The sequence below is a fragment of the Moschus berezovskii genome, chromosome 25 (assembly GCF_049115385.1).
Source record: "Moschus berezovskii isolate FMDL1 chromosome 25, NW_MosBer_1.0, whole genome shotgun sequence".
Lineage (NCBI taxonomy): Eukaryota > Metazoa > Chordata > Mammalia > Artiodactyla > Moschidae > Moschus > Moschus berezovskii.
In genome coordinates this window covers 21,660,613-21,674,363 of record NC_142484.1, presented here as the reverse complement: position 1 = coordinate 21,674,363, position 13,751 = coordinate 21,660,613, and the positions used below count along the sequence as shown (strand labels likewise).

General features: G+C 40.0%; 1 protein-coding gene and 1 pseudogene across 1 annotated transcript; both read left to right on the top strand.

The window, feature by feature from the left end:
- The first annotated feature begins 220 nt into the window (after positions 1-220).
- On the top strand, positions 221-1,177 carry LOC129548512 (olfactory receptor 8G3-like). The gene has a single exon (XM_055415029.2). It carries the CDS (start codon positions 254-256, stop codon positions 1,175-1,177), a length of 924 nt encoding a protein of 307 aa, XP_055271004.2. The 5' UTR covers positions 221-253.
- A 9,625-nt stretch (positions 1,178-10,802) lies between these two features.
- Positions 10,803-11,849, top strand: LOC129548353 (olfactory receptor 8G3-like; annotated as a pseudogene).
- Positions 11,850-13,751: the final 1,902 nt, after the last annotated feature.

Below are 13,751 nucleotides of genomic sequence, written 5' to 3'. Positions count from 1 at the left end.
TAAAATAATTAATTTTAATTTTTTTTTCCTCTGGTTCAACTAACATCATTGTCTCAGAGAAGCGGGAGAGGCTCAGGAGATCACTGCATTATGAGTCTTCTTTGATGAGAGATTGAACAATGACTTCCCCAGAATTACTCTCCGCAACACCCACTCACACGTACACACGTGCACACAGTCACTAACACACATGCACACACAGGTATAAAATATTCTCATTTTCTCTTTAAATGTAGAAGGGACTGAGAAGAAAATGGACCCTGGAAATCACTCCTCAGCGACTGAGTTTATCCTCGCTGGGCTCACAGAACAGCCAGAACTCCATCTGCCCCTTTTCTTCCTCTTCCTGGGAATCTATGTGGTCACAGTGGTGGGGAACCTGGGCATGATCATACTGATTTGGCTCAGTTCCCACCTGCACAACCCCATGTACTATTTCCTCACCAACTTGTCCTTTATTGATCTCTGTCAGTCCACTGTCATTACCCCCAAAATGCTGGTGAACTTTGTGACAGAGAAGAATATTATCTCCTATCCTGAATGCATGACTCAACTTTATTTCTTTATCATTTTTGCTATTGCAGAAAGTCACATGTTGGCTGCAATGGCATATGACCGCTATGTTGCCATCTGCAACCCCTTGCTTTACAACATCACCATGTCTTATCACATCTGCTTCTGCCTCACAGTGGGAGTTTATATTTTGGGCATCACTGGATCCACAATCCATACAGGATTTATGTTGAGACTCTTTTTCTGCAAGACCAATATCGTTAACCATTATTTCTGTGATCTCTTTCCACTCTTGGAACTATCCTGTTCCAGCATCTATGTCAATGAATTATTGGTTATATTCTTGAGTGCATTTAACATTTTGACTCCTGCTCTAGTTATTCTTGCTTCCTACATCTTCATCATTTCCAGCATCCTCCAAATCCACTCCATGGAGGGCAGGTCCAAAGTCTTCAGCACCTGCAGCTCTCACATCGCTGCTGTTGCTATTTTCTATGGATCTGCTGCATTCATGTACCTGCAACCATCATCAGTCAGCTCCATGGACCAAGGGAAAGTGTCTTCTGTGTTTTATACTATCATTGTGCCCATGCTAAACCCCCTGATCTATAGCCTACGGAACAGGGATGTAAAATTTGCCCTGAAAAAAAATTTTAGACTGTGAAAAACATATATGAACAGAGTCAATATTATGATGGCATATCAGTTATTTGGACTGCCAAGGAAGTCCCCAATTCTTAATTCAGTTCAGTTCAGTTCAGTCGCTCAGTAGTGTCCGACTCTCCACAAACCCATGAATCACAGCATGCCAGGCCTCCCTGTCCATCACCAACTCCCGGAGTTCACTCAGACTCATGTCCACAGAGTCAGTGATGCCATCCAGCCATCTCATTCTCTGTCGTCCCCTTCTCCTCCCGCCCTCAAACTTTCCCAGCATCAGAGTCTTTTCCAGTGAGTCAACTTGTCGCATGAGGTGGCCAAAGTATTGCAGTTTCAGCTTTAGCATAAGTCCTTCCAGTGAACACCTAGGATTGATCTCCTCTAGAATGGACTGGTTGGATCTCCTTGCAGTCCAAGGGACTCTCAAGAGTCTTCTCCAGCACCACAGTTCAAAAGCATCAATTCTTCGGTGATCAGCTTCCTTCACAGTCCAACTCTCACATCCATACATGACCACGGGAAAAACCATTGCCTTGACTAGACGGACCTTGGTTGGCAAAGTAATGTCTCTGCTCTTCAATATACTATCAAGGTTGGTCATAACTTTCCTTCCAAGGAGCAAGCGTCTTTTAATTTCATGGCTGCAATCAGCATCCGCAGTGATTTTGGAGCGCAAAAATAAAGTCTGACACTGTTTCCACTGTTTTTCCATCTATTTCCCATGAAGTGATGGGACCAGATGCCATGATCTTTGTTTTCTGAATGTTGAGCTTCAAGCCAACCTTTTCACTCTCTCTTTCACTTTCATCAAGAGGCTTTTGAGTTCCTCTTCACTTTCTGCCATAAGGGTGGTGTCATCTGCCTATCTGAGGTTATTGATATTTCTCCCGGCAATCTTGATTCCAGCTTGTGCTTCTTCCAGCCCAGCATTCCTCAATATATTTAATAGAGTAACCTCTAACCTTAATTGATCCTTTCATAATAGGTGTCAGTAACTTGTTTTCCACCAAATATATTATTCAGACTCTGAGAGGTGGATTCTTTGGAGATTGGGTCAGAACTAATTAGTAATAGAGAAGACTATTTAAAATTAATAAAAAATCCAAGATGTTGCAACTAATGTTTTCTATTCAGAATCCATTAGGAGACCCTTTCAAATTTCTATTTCTTTCTGTTGTTGTTCAGTCACTCAGTCATGCCCGACTGTTTGTGACCACATGAACTCAGCATGTCAGGCTTCTCTGTCCTTCTCTATCTCCCGGAGTTTGCTCAAACACATGTCCATTGAATCGGTGATGCCATCCTACCATCTCATCCTCTGTTTTCTCCTTCTTTTCTTGCCTTCATTCTCTCCCAGCATCATGGTCTTTTCCAAGAATTGGCGTTTCACATCGGGTGGCCAAAGTATGTCTCTCTGATTTCACTCCAGTTTTATTTTCATATTGTGATTCATTATGATAGATATTAGACCGCCTTAATATGAAGTTGCAAATTTCATGAGGTCAGTAACTGTGATTCTATAATTTTTATATCCTAGTTTAAATCTCATTGAGTGGTAAAATGCTTTCTAAACTCAACATTCAAAAAAGTAAGATCTTGGCATCTGGTGCCATCACTTCATGGAAAATAGATGGGGAATAAAAGGAAACAGTGACATTTTATTTGCTTGGGCTCCACAATGTCTTTGGACAGTGACTGCACCACAAAATTAAGAAACGTTTGATCCTAGGGAAAAAAAAGCCATGACAAACCTAGACAGCATGTTAAAAAGCAGAGACGTCACTTTGCCAACAAAGGTCAGCATAGCCAAAGTTATGTTTTTTCCAATAGTCATGTATGGATGTGAGACCTGGAACATCAAGAAGGCTGAGTGCTGAAAAATATATTTTCTTCAATTGTGATGCTGGTGAATACTCTTGAGAGTCCATTGGACAACAAAGATCAAAACACTCAATCCCCAAAGAAATCAACCCTGAATACTCATTTTAAGGACTGATGCTAAAGCTGAAACACTAATACCTTGGCCACACGATGTGAAGGGCCGACTCATTGGAAAAGACCCTGATGTGGGGAAGGACGGAGGGCAGGAGGAGAAGGGAGCGGCAGAGGATATGATGGTTAGATAGTATCACTGACTCAATGGACATTTGTTTGAGCAAACTCCAGAAGATAGTGCAGGACAGGGAAGCATGTTGTGCTACATTCCATGGGGTCACAAAGAATAGGACACCACTTAAGGATGGAACAACAGACCTCAGTTCAGTTCAGTTCAGCTGCTCAGTCGACCCTTTGCAACCCCATGAATAACAGCACACCAGGCCACCCTGTCCATCACCAAATCCCAGAGTTTACCGAAACTCATGTCCATCGAGTCGGTGATGCCATCCAGCCATCTCATCCTCTGTCGTCCCCTTCTCCTTCTACCTCCAATCCCTCCCAGCATTAGGGTCTTTTCCAATGAGTCAACACTTCACATGAGGTGGCCAAAGTATTGGAGTTTCAGCTTCAACATCAGTCCTTCCAATGAACACCCGGGACTGATCTCCTTAGGATGGACTGGTTGAATCTCCTTGCAGTCCAAGAGTCTCAAGAGTCTTCTCCAACACCACAGTTCAAAAGCATCCATTCTTCAACATTCAGCTTTCTTCACAGTCCAAATCCCACATCCATACATGACCACTGGGAATACCATAGCCTTGACTAGATGGACGTTTGTGGACAAAGTAATGTCTCTGCTTTTGAGTATGCTATCTAGATTGGTCATAACTTTCCTTCCAAGAAGTAAGTGTCTTTTAATTAAATGGCTGCAATCACCATCTGCAGTGATTTTGGAGCCCAAAAAATAAAGTCTGACACTGTTTCCTCTTCATTTTCTGCCACAAGGGTGGTGTCATCTGCATATCTGAGGTTGTTGATATTTCTCCCGGCAATCTTGATTCCAGCTTGTGCTTCTTCCAGCCCAGCGTTCCTCATGATGTACTCTGCATATAAGTTAAATAAGCAGGGTGACAATATACAGCCTTGACATTACTTTACCATTAGTGCCACCTTATTGCTGTTGTTCAGTTACTAAGTTGTCAGAAGACTTTTCGCAAACCCATGGACGGCAGTATGTCAGGCTTCCCTGTTCTTCACTATCTCCCAGAGTCTACTCAAACTTATGCCATCCGACCATCTAATCCTTTGTTGCCCTCTTCCCATGTGCCACCTGGGAAGCCCCAAATCTGCCGTTAAAAAGAATGTGTGTCATGGAATGTTGCTACTTGCTATGAAAATATACATATATTCAAATATATGACTCTTGTTCAGATCTTCCTTATCTTTGCTGATTTTTATTATATTTTTCTGTCTTATAATCAACATTATTGATTTATTTCATTCTATTTTTACTATAATGAGATTTTATCAAGACTATATCAAGATACAGTTTTATCAAGATTACATCAAGAATGTATGTACCCATTCTAAGCATAAATTCCTCCTACCAAAAGTTTTGACAATTGCGTACACTGTGCACTGGTGAGACAAACACCTCAGTAGTGATATGAAATATTTTTGTCATTCTAAACGGCTCTCTCATGGCCTTTCCTTGATAGTCTGCCTTGCCCCATGGCAGTCTGGAAATGACCTCATTTCTACCTCTGTGGATTAGTTCTACTTTTCTAGATTTCTAGAATCTCATATATATGGAATTATACAGTAGGTACTCTTTTATGTTTGGCTCATTTTAGACAACATGTCATTTAAAGATTAATCCATGTTAATGCATGTATCTGTGATTTACTACTTTTTATTAATAAATTGTATTGCACCCTGTCATACAAGTACATACCACAATCCATTTACCTATTCATTAGTTAAATATTTGGGTTGTTTCCAGTGGGTTCTTAGTACCAAATCTTCCATACTCATTTTTGTACAAGTCTTAGTGTATATATATGTGTACATTTCTCTAGGGAAAATTACTGAGAAGTAGAGGTGTTAAGTTATAATATAAGTGCATACTTGACTTTCTAAAATGGCTGTATAGCTTTCCAAAGTGGTAACTCTATATCCTATCTAGATATTTCATATTGCCTCAAAGCTTTGCAATTGTAGGTTTTTGTTTGTCTATTATTTACTTATTTAATGTTAATTCAATATAGGTATGTCGTGGTTTGTCACTGTGGTTTTACTTTAGTTTTCATTTCCTAATGTGTACTGATTTTATTGTTTTTATGAGCTTATTAACATTTTTTATCTTCTTCTCCGATATATCTGTTCAGATAGTTTTCCTATTTTTCACTGGCATGATAATCTTCATGCTATTGTCTTGTCTATATTGTTTATACATTTTCAATAACAGTCCATAGTGGCTTGTTTTAATTTTCTAATGATGTCTTTTAAAGAATAGTTTTTAAGTTGGATGAAACAGAGTTTATCAACATAATATGGTTAATCTGTGTTCTAAGAATTATCAATCTACTCCAATGTATTCAATTTTCTTTAGTCTTTTCTCCGGAAGTTGAATAGTTTAGCCTTCAAGCTTACTTATATACTTCATTTCAAGTTCATCTTTTTTTTTCCCCAAGTTCATCTTTATTTAGCTGTTAGGTAGACATTTCAGATTTCTTTTTTCTTCTTATTTTTAATCAAGTGAAATTCTTTCTTATTTTTAACAGAGTGAATTCTTTTTAAATTGTACTTTGAAGCATGTAATGATAAAATAATCTATTTACTTACAGAATAGGGGACTGCATATATGATTCTATATCCTCTAACTTTATGACTTTTTTAATGTCATAAAACAACATCTCTTACTTAATGAGATGAAAGTTTTAAACATTGCAATTGCTATTTGTATTGTGAGGTCTGTAATTACCACTTTCTAATTAATCACATATTGTAACAGTAATAAAGACAATTATTATTATTATTATTGCTACTATTTTTCAGGATGCTATATGCTTTGCTTAGTTGCTCAGCAATGTCCAAGTCTCTGCAACCCTGTGCACTGTAGCCCACCAGATCCTCTGTCCATGGGGATTCTCCAGGCAAGAATACAGGAGTGGCTTGCTATGCCCTCCTCCAGGGGATCTTCCTGAACCAGGGGTTGAACCCAAGTCTTTTGCATTGCAGGCATATTCTTTACCATCTGAGCCACCAGGGAAGCCCTTCAGGTCCTATACCTCTGTTAATTAGATTGTGAGGTGACTTGTCCAAGTTTACCAGCAGTAAATGGTGGATCACAAGATGAACAGAAGCACTTGGATTTTAAGCATACTCACTTAATCACTACTTATACTTCTTCCTTCAAGCAAAGATCTCCAAATTGGTAAATAGTGTGTCAATTCAGATGCCACATTTGCACAAATCATTTGAATAAAAATATTAAATAAAGTTTTTATTTCCTAATAATTAAAACTAGTAGTATAAAAACTAAAATAATTTTATAGCACTGCTGCTGCTGCTGCTAAGTCGCTTCAGTCGTGACTGACTCTGTGCAACCCCAGAGATGGCAGACCATCAGGCTCCCCTGTCCCTGGGATTCTCAAGGCAAGAACACTAGAGTGGGTTGCCATTTCCTCCTCCAAGCATGAAAGTGAAAAGTGAAAGTGAAGTCACTCAGTCATGTCCAACTCTTAGTGACTCCAAGGACTGCAGCCCACCAGGCTCCTCCATCCATGGGATTTTCCAGGCAAGAGTACTGGATATGGGGTGCCATTGCGTGTATCTCTATATTGTTATTCAACTTATCTTTTATAATTATGGGGGAAATTATAAAATTATTAGTCATCATCCTTCCATTTTAGGCTTGTTAGGAACTTCTCACAGGGTTAATGGCAGTATCTAAAAGATGCTTTTAGTAAGCCCCAAGTTAAAATATCCAAGTACTTATGTTTTAGGAGTGTATCATCATATATAAATACAGTTAGTATTATATACGAAAACAAAAATTTCAAATCTTACATATAAATTTTGTTTCCCTCAATTTTTTGTTTTCCCCTTGTGAAATATCTCTTTGAAACATTATTTTAGTGCATGGTTTTATAATTTCACTGGGTTCTAACAAAATCTATCACATCCGTGTTTATGATAAATAACAAGAAAAACTAACCAGAGCTATGTGACACTGTTCAACACTTGAGAGCCAATGGGTATATAGAGAAATTCTAGTTGTTTAGTTTTCCAAGAGCCATAGTTGTGGGGTAAGATTCTACTGGGAGATAGTTACCATTGTTTGTTCCTCATCAGATACTTAGCATCAGTACCCAGAGTATAAAATCACCATCTATCAACTAACTTTTGCAGAGGGCCACCAACTTCACCAGAGATTGACCAGTGACACAAAATTATTACCACGGATGCTTTTAGGCTATGACCCTCAACACTAAAGAGTCCTGCAAGGTTGGTACTCAGAACTATCCAATGGCATCATCAGAATATTTTTACCTTCAGAGAAGTAGTGGAGAAAAACATAACTCAGAATTTTTAAGGAGGAAATGTTTTAAATTCAGTCATAACTTTTAAAATGTTTATCTTCTTTAGCTACCTCCTAGTGCACTAACAGATACAGGTAGCTGTTTTTCTATCTCTACCTGTCCTCACTCAAATTGTCAACTCCCAGAAAAAAAGTAATACTTTATCATCAAGCTTTCCCCTGTTGAAGAAATTCAAGGCAAACACTTTGTTTACTCACTTCAACTCTGGCAAATGTGAGAACTTCATTCACTTATGTGGAGTCTATGTTAACTTTTCACTAAACTTTCAATCATTTTATTAAAATATATTTATCAGAACTTTCTGTAAGGAAGGCACTGTTTTGAGTTAATCATCCAGTACTGAAGAAAAACTAGTAAATAAGTAAATTAATAGAGATTAAAGTACATGCTAAATGTAACATAAGAAATGTTTTCTTGGGCACAAAGAAAATGGTCTTATTAACTGGGGCTTGCACTTTTAAGGACCTTGATTATGGTGTCTTTACTATTAAATAGGTTTCACAGGATAAGGGGAATAGAGCGAGAAATAGTAAGCCTATTTACTATTAAGTAGATTTCACATGATAAAGGGGTAGAGTGAGAAAAGCTAAAGAAATTTGAGGAATTGAAAATGAGAGCCTACTATGCTTTTTTGTGCAACAAATTATGTGATAGCTGTTTTGATATTAAGAAGGAAACATTTCTTTAGCTGTCAGACAATATAAATCTTTGAATGACAAAGAAACTGATTTGAACTTATTTAGTCACTATGGAAAACATTGATAGTTTAGGAAGTTAATATTCAGTAAAAATCTTCAAATATGTATTATCATATATGTTCATGCAAAAGAGGCAAGAAAAAGATGTGCTAAGGAAAAGAAAATTTGAAAAATTGGCCATCATTAAGGAATGAAAATGTTGCTTAAATAAAATATATATCAGAAAGAAATTCAATATATCAAAGGTAAAATAGCGCTGACATTTTCTTATTAAGATCCACTTAATTTTCACATGAAACAGATATTAATATTTTTGTTTCTTCAGAGAACTGGACAGTAGATGTAATTAACTCAAGGTCATAGGGCAAGTATGGAATTGATGTCAAGTTTTTATCCATTATTTTCTTAATATCAGGAATTATAATAATTATAAGTTCATTAAACATTGAAACTGGAAGAAATGTAAAAGACTATTTAATCCAACCAGCCATTAATTGCTTATGTCATTAATAATATATCTGCTAAGTAACTAGTTATTCAGGCTGAATTTTGACTAAGATTTAGTTATGTCTGAGAGTTGGAATACTCATTTCAGTTTGAACACGAATATTTCTCCTGTAGTTTCAAGCAGTTAGTTTTACTTCAGTCTCTTAATGACATATAAAATGACACCAATATGTCTTAAATAAAGCAATATTTTGAACCATGAGTTAACTATTCTATGCTGTATGAATTTTTGCTTCTCTCCAAAACTATCTTCAGTTTTTTCAAACATTCTAAAATGACAGGTTTCTAGATCATTTTTCTGAAATTGTCTAGTTTCTCTGTGACATTAAGTATTTTAAATCCAACTACTGTTTGAGTTTTAAGTAAAAATATAAACTTCCATATTCTAGAATCTGCTCATCTTTGCAAATGTAAACTAATATATTGATCTCTTAAAAAAAATCACACAACTGACCAATATTATCCAAAACTGCACTTAAACTAAAATTTCTAATTCTATTTTGCATGCACTCTACTGACCTACATCTCTACCATCTTTGAATTCTATAGAGACCACACGCAAAATACATGATTTCAAACACACAAACACATACAAGGACCAGCATAGAATCCTCTGTTTGCCTTTAAAAACTTTTTTTTATATTTTTGGAATATGGATACTTTTCTCTCCTCTACCATTGGCCATAAAGTTCAAATTACATTGATCAATCTGTGTACACTGTCATCCTGGTCACAGTGATGGAATACCTGCCCTACTTTTAGGACATTATTTTCTGGTTCCTGAGATTATCTAGGGCTTCCCAGATAGTGCTAGAGGTAAAGAACCAGCTTGCTAATGCAGGTAGACATAAGAGATGTGGGTTTGATCCCTGCGTTGAGAAGATCCCCTGTAGGAAGGCATGACAACCCACTCCAGTATTCTTGCCTGGAGAATCCCATGGGCAGAGGAGCCTGGTGTGCTCTGGTCCATAGGGTTGCAAAGAACTGAAGCAACTTAGCACGCACACCCACATGCACAAGATTATCTACATTAAAACAAGGGAGGATGGTTTCTGGAGTTGGAAAGCTATTGAGATATAAGCATGATGTCTGCCAAGAAGTTATGTTTCTGCCCTCTGGGCTCATGGTCTAGGGAGAAGGAAACTGCCATATTAAACAGCAGCCCTCAGGTGGAATGATACTGGTAGTCATCCAGTGCTTCAGATATTTTGAAGTGGGGTTCTAGTAAGGAAAGTAGCTGAGATTAATGCAATTACTTTTCAAAGATTTATGACTCTTCTTTATTGATTATAGAAGACATGCACTGCTGTTTCTCATTGTGAGTGAAATGAATAGTATGCCATTTGACATGCATCTGTTAATAGAATATGGAAGGAAAGAAAAAGTACTCAGAAATGACAATGTGTGCTTAGTGCTTAGCCGCTCATGTCTAACTCGTTGCGACCCTATGGCCTGTAGCCGCCAGGCTCCTCAGTCCATGGGAGTTTCCAGACCAGAATACTGTAGTGGATTGCCATTCCCTTCTCCAAGGGATCATCCTGACCCAGACATCAAACCCATATCTCCTGCATTGTAGTCAGACTCATTTGAGCTACGATGGAAGCCCATTCCAATGATTTTAAAAATCCAGAAATTGGGGTTGCCTCTGAGAAAGTTATGAAGTGCTTGAATTATAAAGTCTGTAGAGTTTGTATTTCCTTCACTGACCCAACCAGGACCATTATTTTTTTGTCCCAGAGAAGCAAGAGAGACTCGAGAGATCCCTGCATTGTGAATCTCCTCTGTGGAGGGATCAAATAATGATCTCGCCAGAATTACTCTCCCCTATAACACACACACACACACACACACACACACACACATGTGCACACAAATGCATGCACACACGCAAACTAAAGTATATTGATTTTCTTTTATAAACTTAGAACTGACTGAAAAGATAATGGACCCTGGGAATCACTCCTCTGTGACTGAGTTCATCCTCGCTGGGCTCACAAAACAGCCACAACTCCAGCTGGTCCTTTTCTTCTTCTTCCTAGGAATATGTGGTCACAATGGTGGGGAACCTGGGCATGATCACACCGATTTGGCTCAGTTCTCACCTGCACACTCCAATGTATTACTTCCTTATCAACCTGTCCTTTATTGATTTCTGTCATTCCACTGTCATAATCCCCGTAATGCTGGTGAACATAGTGACAGAGAAGAATATTATCTCCAAAACTGAATGCACGACTTCAGTTCTGTTTCTTCATCATTTTTATCATTGCAGAGGGTTATATGTTAGCTGCAATGGTATATGACCACTATGTTGCCCTCTGTAACCCCTTGGTTTAAAGTGTCATCCTGTCTTACCACAACTGCTTCCGCTTCACAGTGGGAGTTTGTATTTTGGGCTTCATCAGGTCTATGATCCATAAAGGCTTTACCTTGAGACACTTTTTCTGCAAGAACAAGGTTGTTAACCATTATTTCTGTGCTTTCTTTCCATTCTTGGAGCTATACTGTTCTAGCACCTATAGCAACAAAGTATTGGTTCTAGTCTTAAGTGTATTTAGCATCGTGACACCTTTCTTAACCAGCCTGCTTCCTACATCTTCATTCTCTCTGCTGCTGCTGCTGCTGCTAAGTCGTTTCAGTCGTGTCCAACTCTGTGCGACCCCACAGACGGAAGCCCACCAGGCTCCCCTGTCCCTGGGATTCTCCAGGCAAGAACAGTGGAGTCATTGTCTCTAGCCTCCACTGAGGGCAGGTCCAAGCCTTAAGTACATGCACTTCTCATATTTCAGCTGTTGCTCTTTTCTCTGGATCTGCAACATTCACATACCTGCAGCCATCATCTGTGAGCTCCATGGATCAAGGAAAAGTGTCCTCTGTGTTTTATACCTGCATTGTACCCATGCTGAATCCTCTGATCTACAGTCTGCATAACAAGGATGTCAAACTTGCCCTGAAAAAATTCTGGAGATTGAAAAACGTGTATGAATAGAATGACTATCGTGATGACATAGAAGTCATTTGGGTCCCTGAGATATAATATGTATTGGGTTTACTGATTGGGGAAATTTAGTGACATATAAAAAATATATCCAAAATTCTGGGGGAGGGAACAAGATGGCAGAGGAATAGGATGGCGAGGCCACTTTCTCCCCCACAATTCACCAAGAGAACCTTTGAACGTGGAGTAAAGTCCACAAAACAACTTCTGAATGCTGGAAGAGGACACCAGGCACCCAAAAAAGCACCCCATTGTCTTCGAAAGGAGGTAGGAAAAAACATAAAAGATAAAAAGAGAAACAAAAGAGGTAGGGACAGAGCTCCTCCCCGGGAAGGGAGGCTTTAAAAAGAGAAAAGTTTCCAAACACCAGGAAACACTCTCACTGGTGAGTCTGTGGTGAGCCTTGGAACCTCAGAGGGTCACATAACTGGGAGGGAAAAGAAAGAAATAATTAAAACCCACAGATTACCCACCAAACAGTAACTGCCAAAGGAGAAGAAGCGCAGACGCCTGCATACGCCATTAGCAAGCGGGGGCTGGGCAGGGAGGAGCCGACTGAACTGCTTAGAGAGAGGACTGGGCTTGAATGCCGCGAGAACAATCTGAGAGAACTAACTGGGGATAGCAAAGCAGACTGGGATAGCTTCCCCACAAAAAGGTGGAAAGCTCTAACCTAAGACTCCGCCAGCCCCCCTCACAGAACAAAGGGCTGAGCAGAGCGAGCCGGCTGCGGTCGGCCCATACCCTATCCCCCGCCGAGACAGGCAGGGAGGTCAGCCAGAACCAGAGGGGGCAACCGTGACCCCAGAAAGGCATCCGATACAAACTGCAGGCAGGCTAGTTGCTAATCAAGACTTCTTGGGCTTGGGCCAGTCAATATCTGCCTGAGAAGGTGCGCCAGTTGTACACCCAGAAAACCGAGTGGCAGGGACTGGGGAGGTGATAAGTCGCAACGACCGCGCTCGCCAAACACCTGGTCCCCTGAGCTGCTCAGACGGGGGAAGACACAAAACGCAGACCCAACCAAGTCTGCGCCTTTGTGGAGTGCCCGAGAAACTGAACTTGAGCCGCTCAGACCTGGGAAGTGCATACAACACAGCGCTGGCCTCAGACAGTTCCCAGCACAGCAACCTAGAGCATGTGCAGTGTAGACTGGGACAGCACAGGAGCTGTGAGTGGGGGCAAACCTAGTGTGGCCGAGACGCTGCGAGCTCTCCCCACAGACGCCAGAGATATTTCTCTGCAGCGTTCCTCCCTTCCCAGAACAGGACTGAACAACTGAGCCTTAAAAAGTGTCCACCACAGCCCCCTAGTGTCAGGGCGGAAATTAGACACTGATGAGACCAGCAAACAGAAGCTAAAACAGAGAGAACCACCTTGGAAATGACAGATAGAGAAGTCTAGAGGCTACTACAAGAATAAAACTGAAAACAAGAGGCAAGAGGCTTAAGCCCGAATCCTGAGAATACTAGAGAACTCCTGACTCCAGGAAACACTAATCGATAGGAGCTCATCAAACACCTCCATACCTACACTAAAACCAAGCACCACCCAAGGGTCAACAAGTTCCAGAGCAAGACATACCATGCAAATTCTCCAGCAACACAGGAAAATAGTCCTGAGCTTCAATATACAGGCTGCCCAAAGTCACTCCAAACCCAATGACATATCACAACTCATTACTGGACACTTCATTACACTCCAGAGATAAGAAATCCAGCTCCACCCACCAGAACACCGACACAAGCTTCCCTAACCAAGGAACCTTGACAAGTCACCCGTCCAACCCCACACACGAGGAAACTACATAATAAGAGAACTCCACAAACTGCCAGAAGAGGGAAAGGCCACCCCGAACACAGCAATATAAGCAAGATGAAGAGGCAGAGAAAT

Excerpts from the sequence above, each read along its gene's own strand:
- LOC129548512 (XM_055415029.2), top strand. The coding sequence starts at position 254 with ATGGACCCTGGAAATCACTCCTCAGCGACTGAGTTTATCCTCGCTGGG.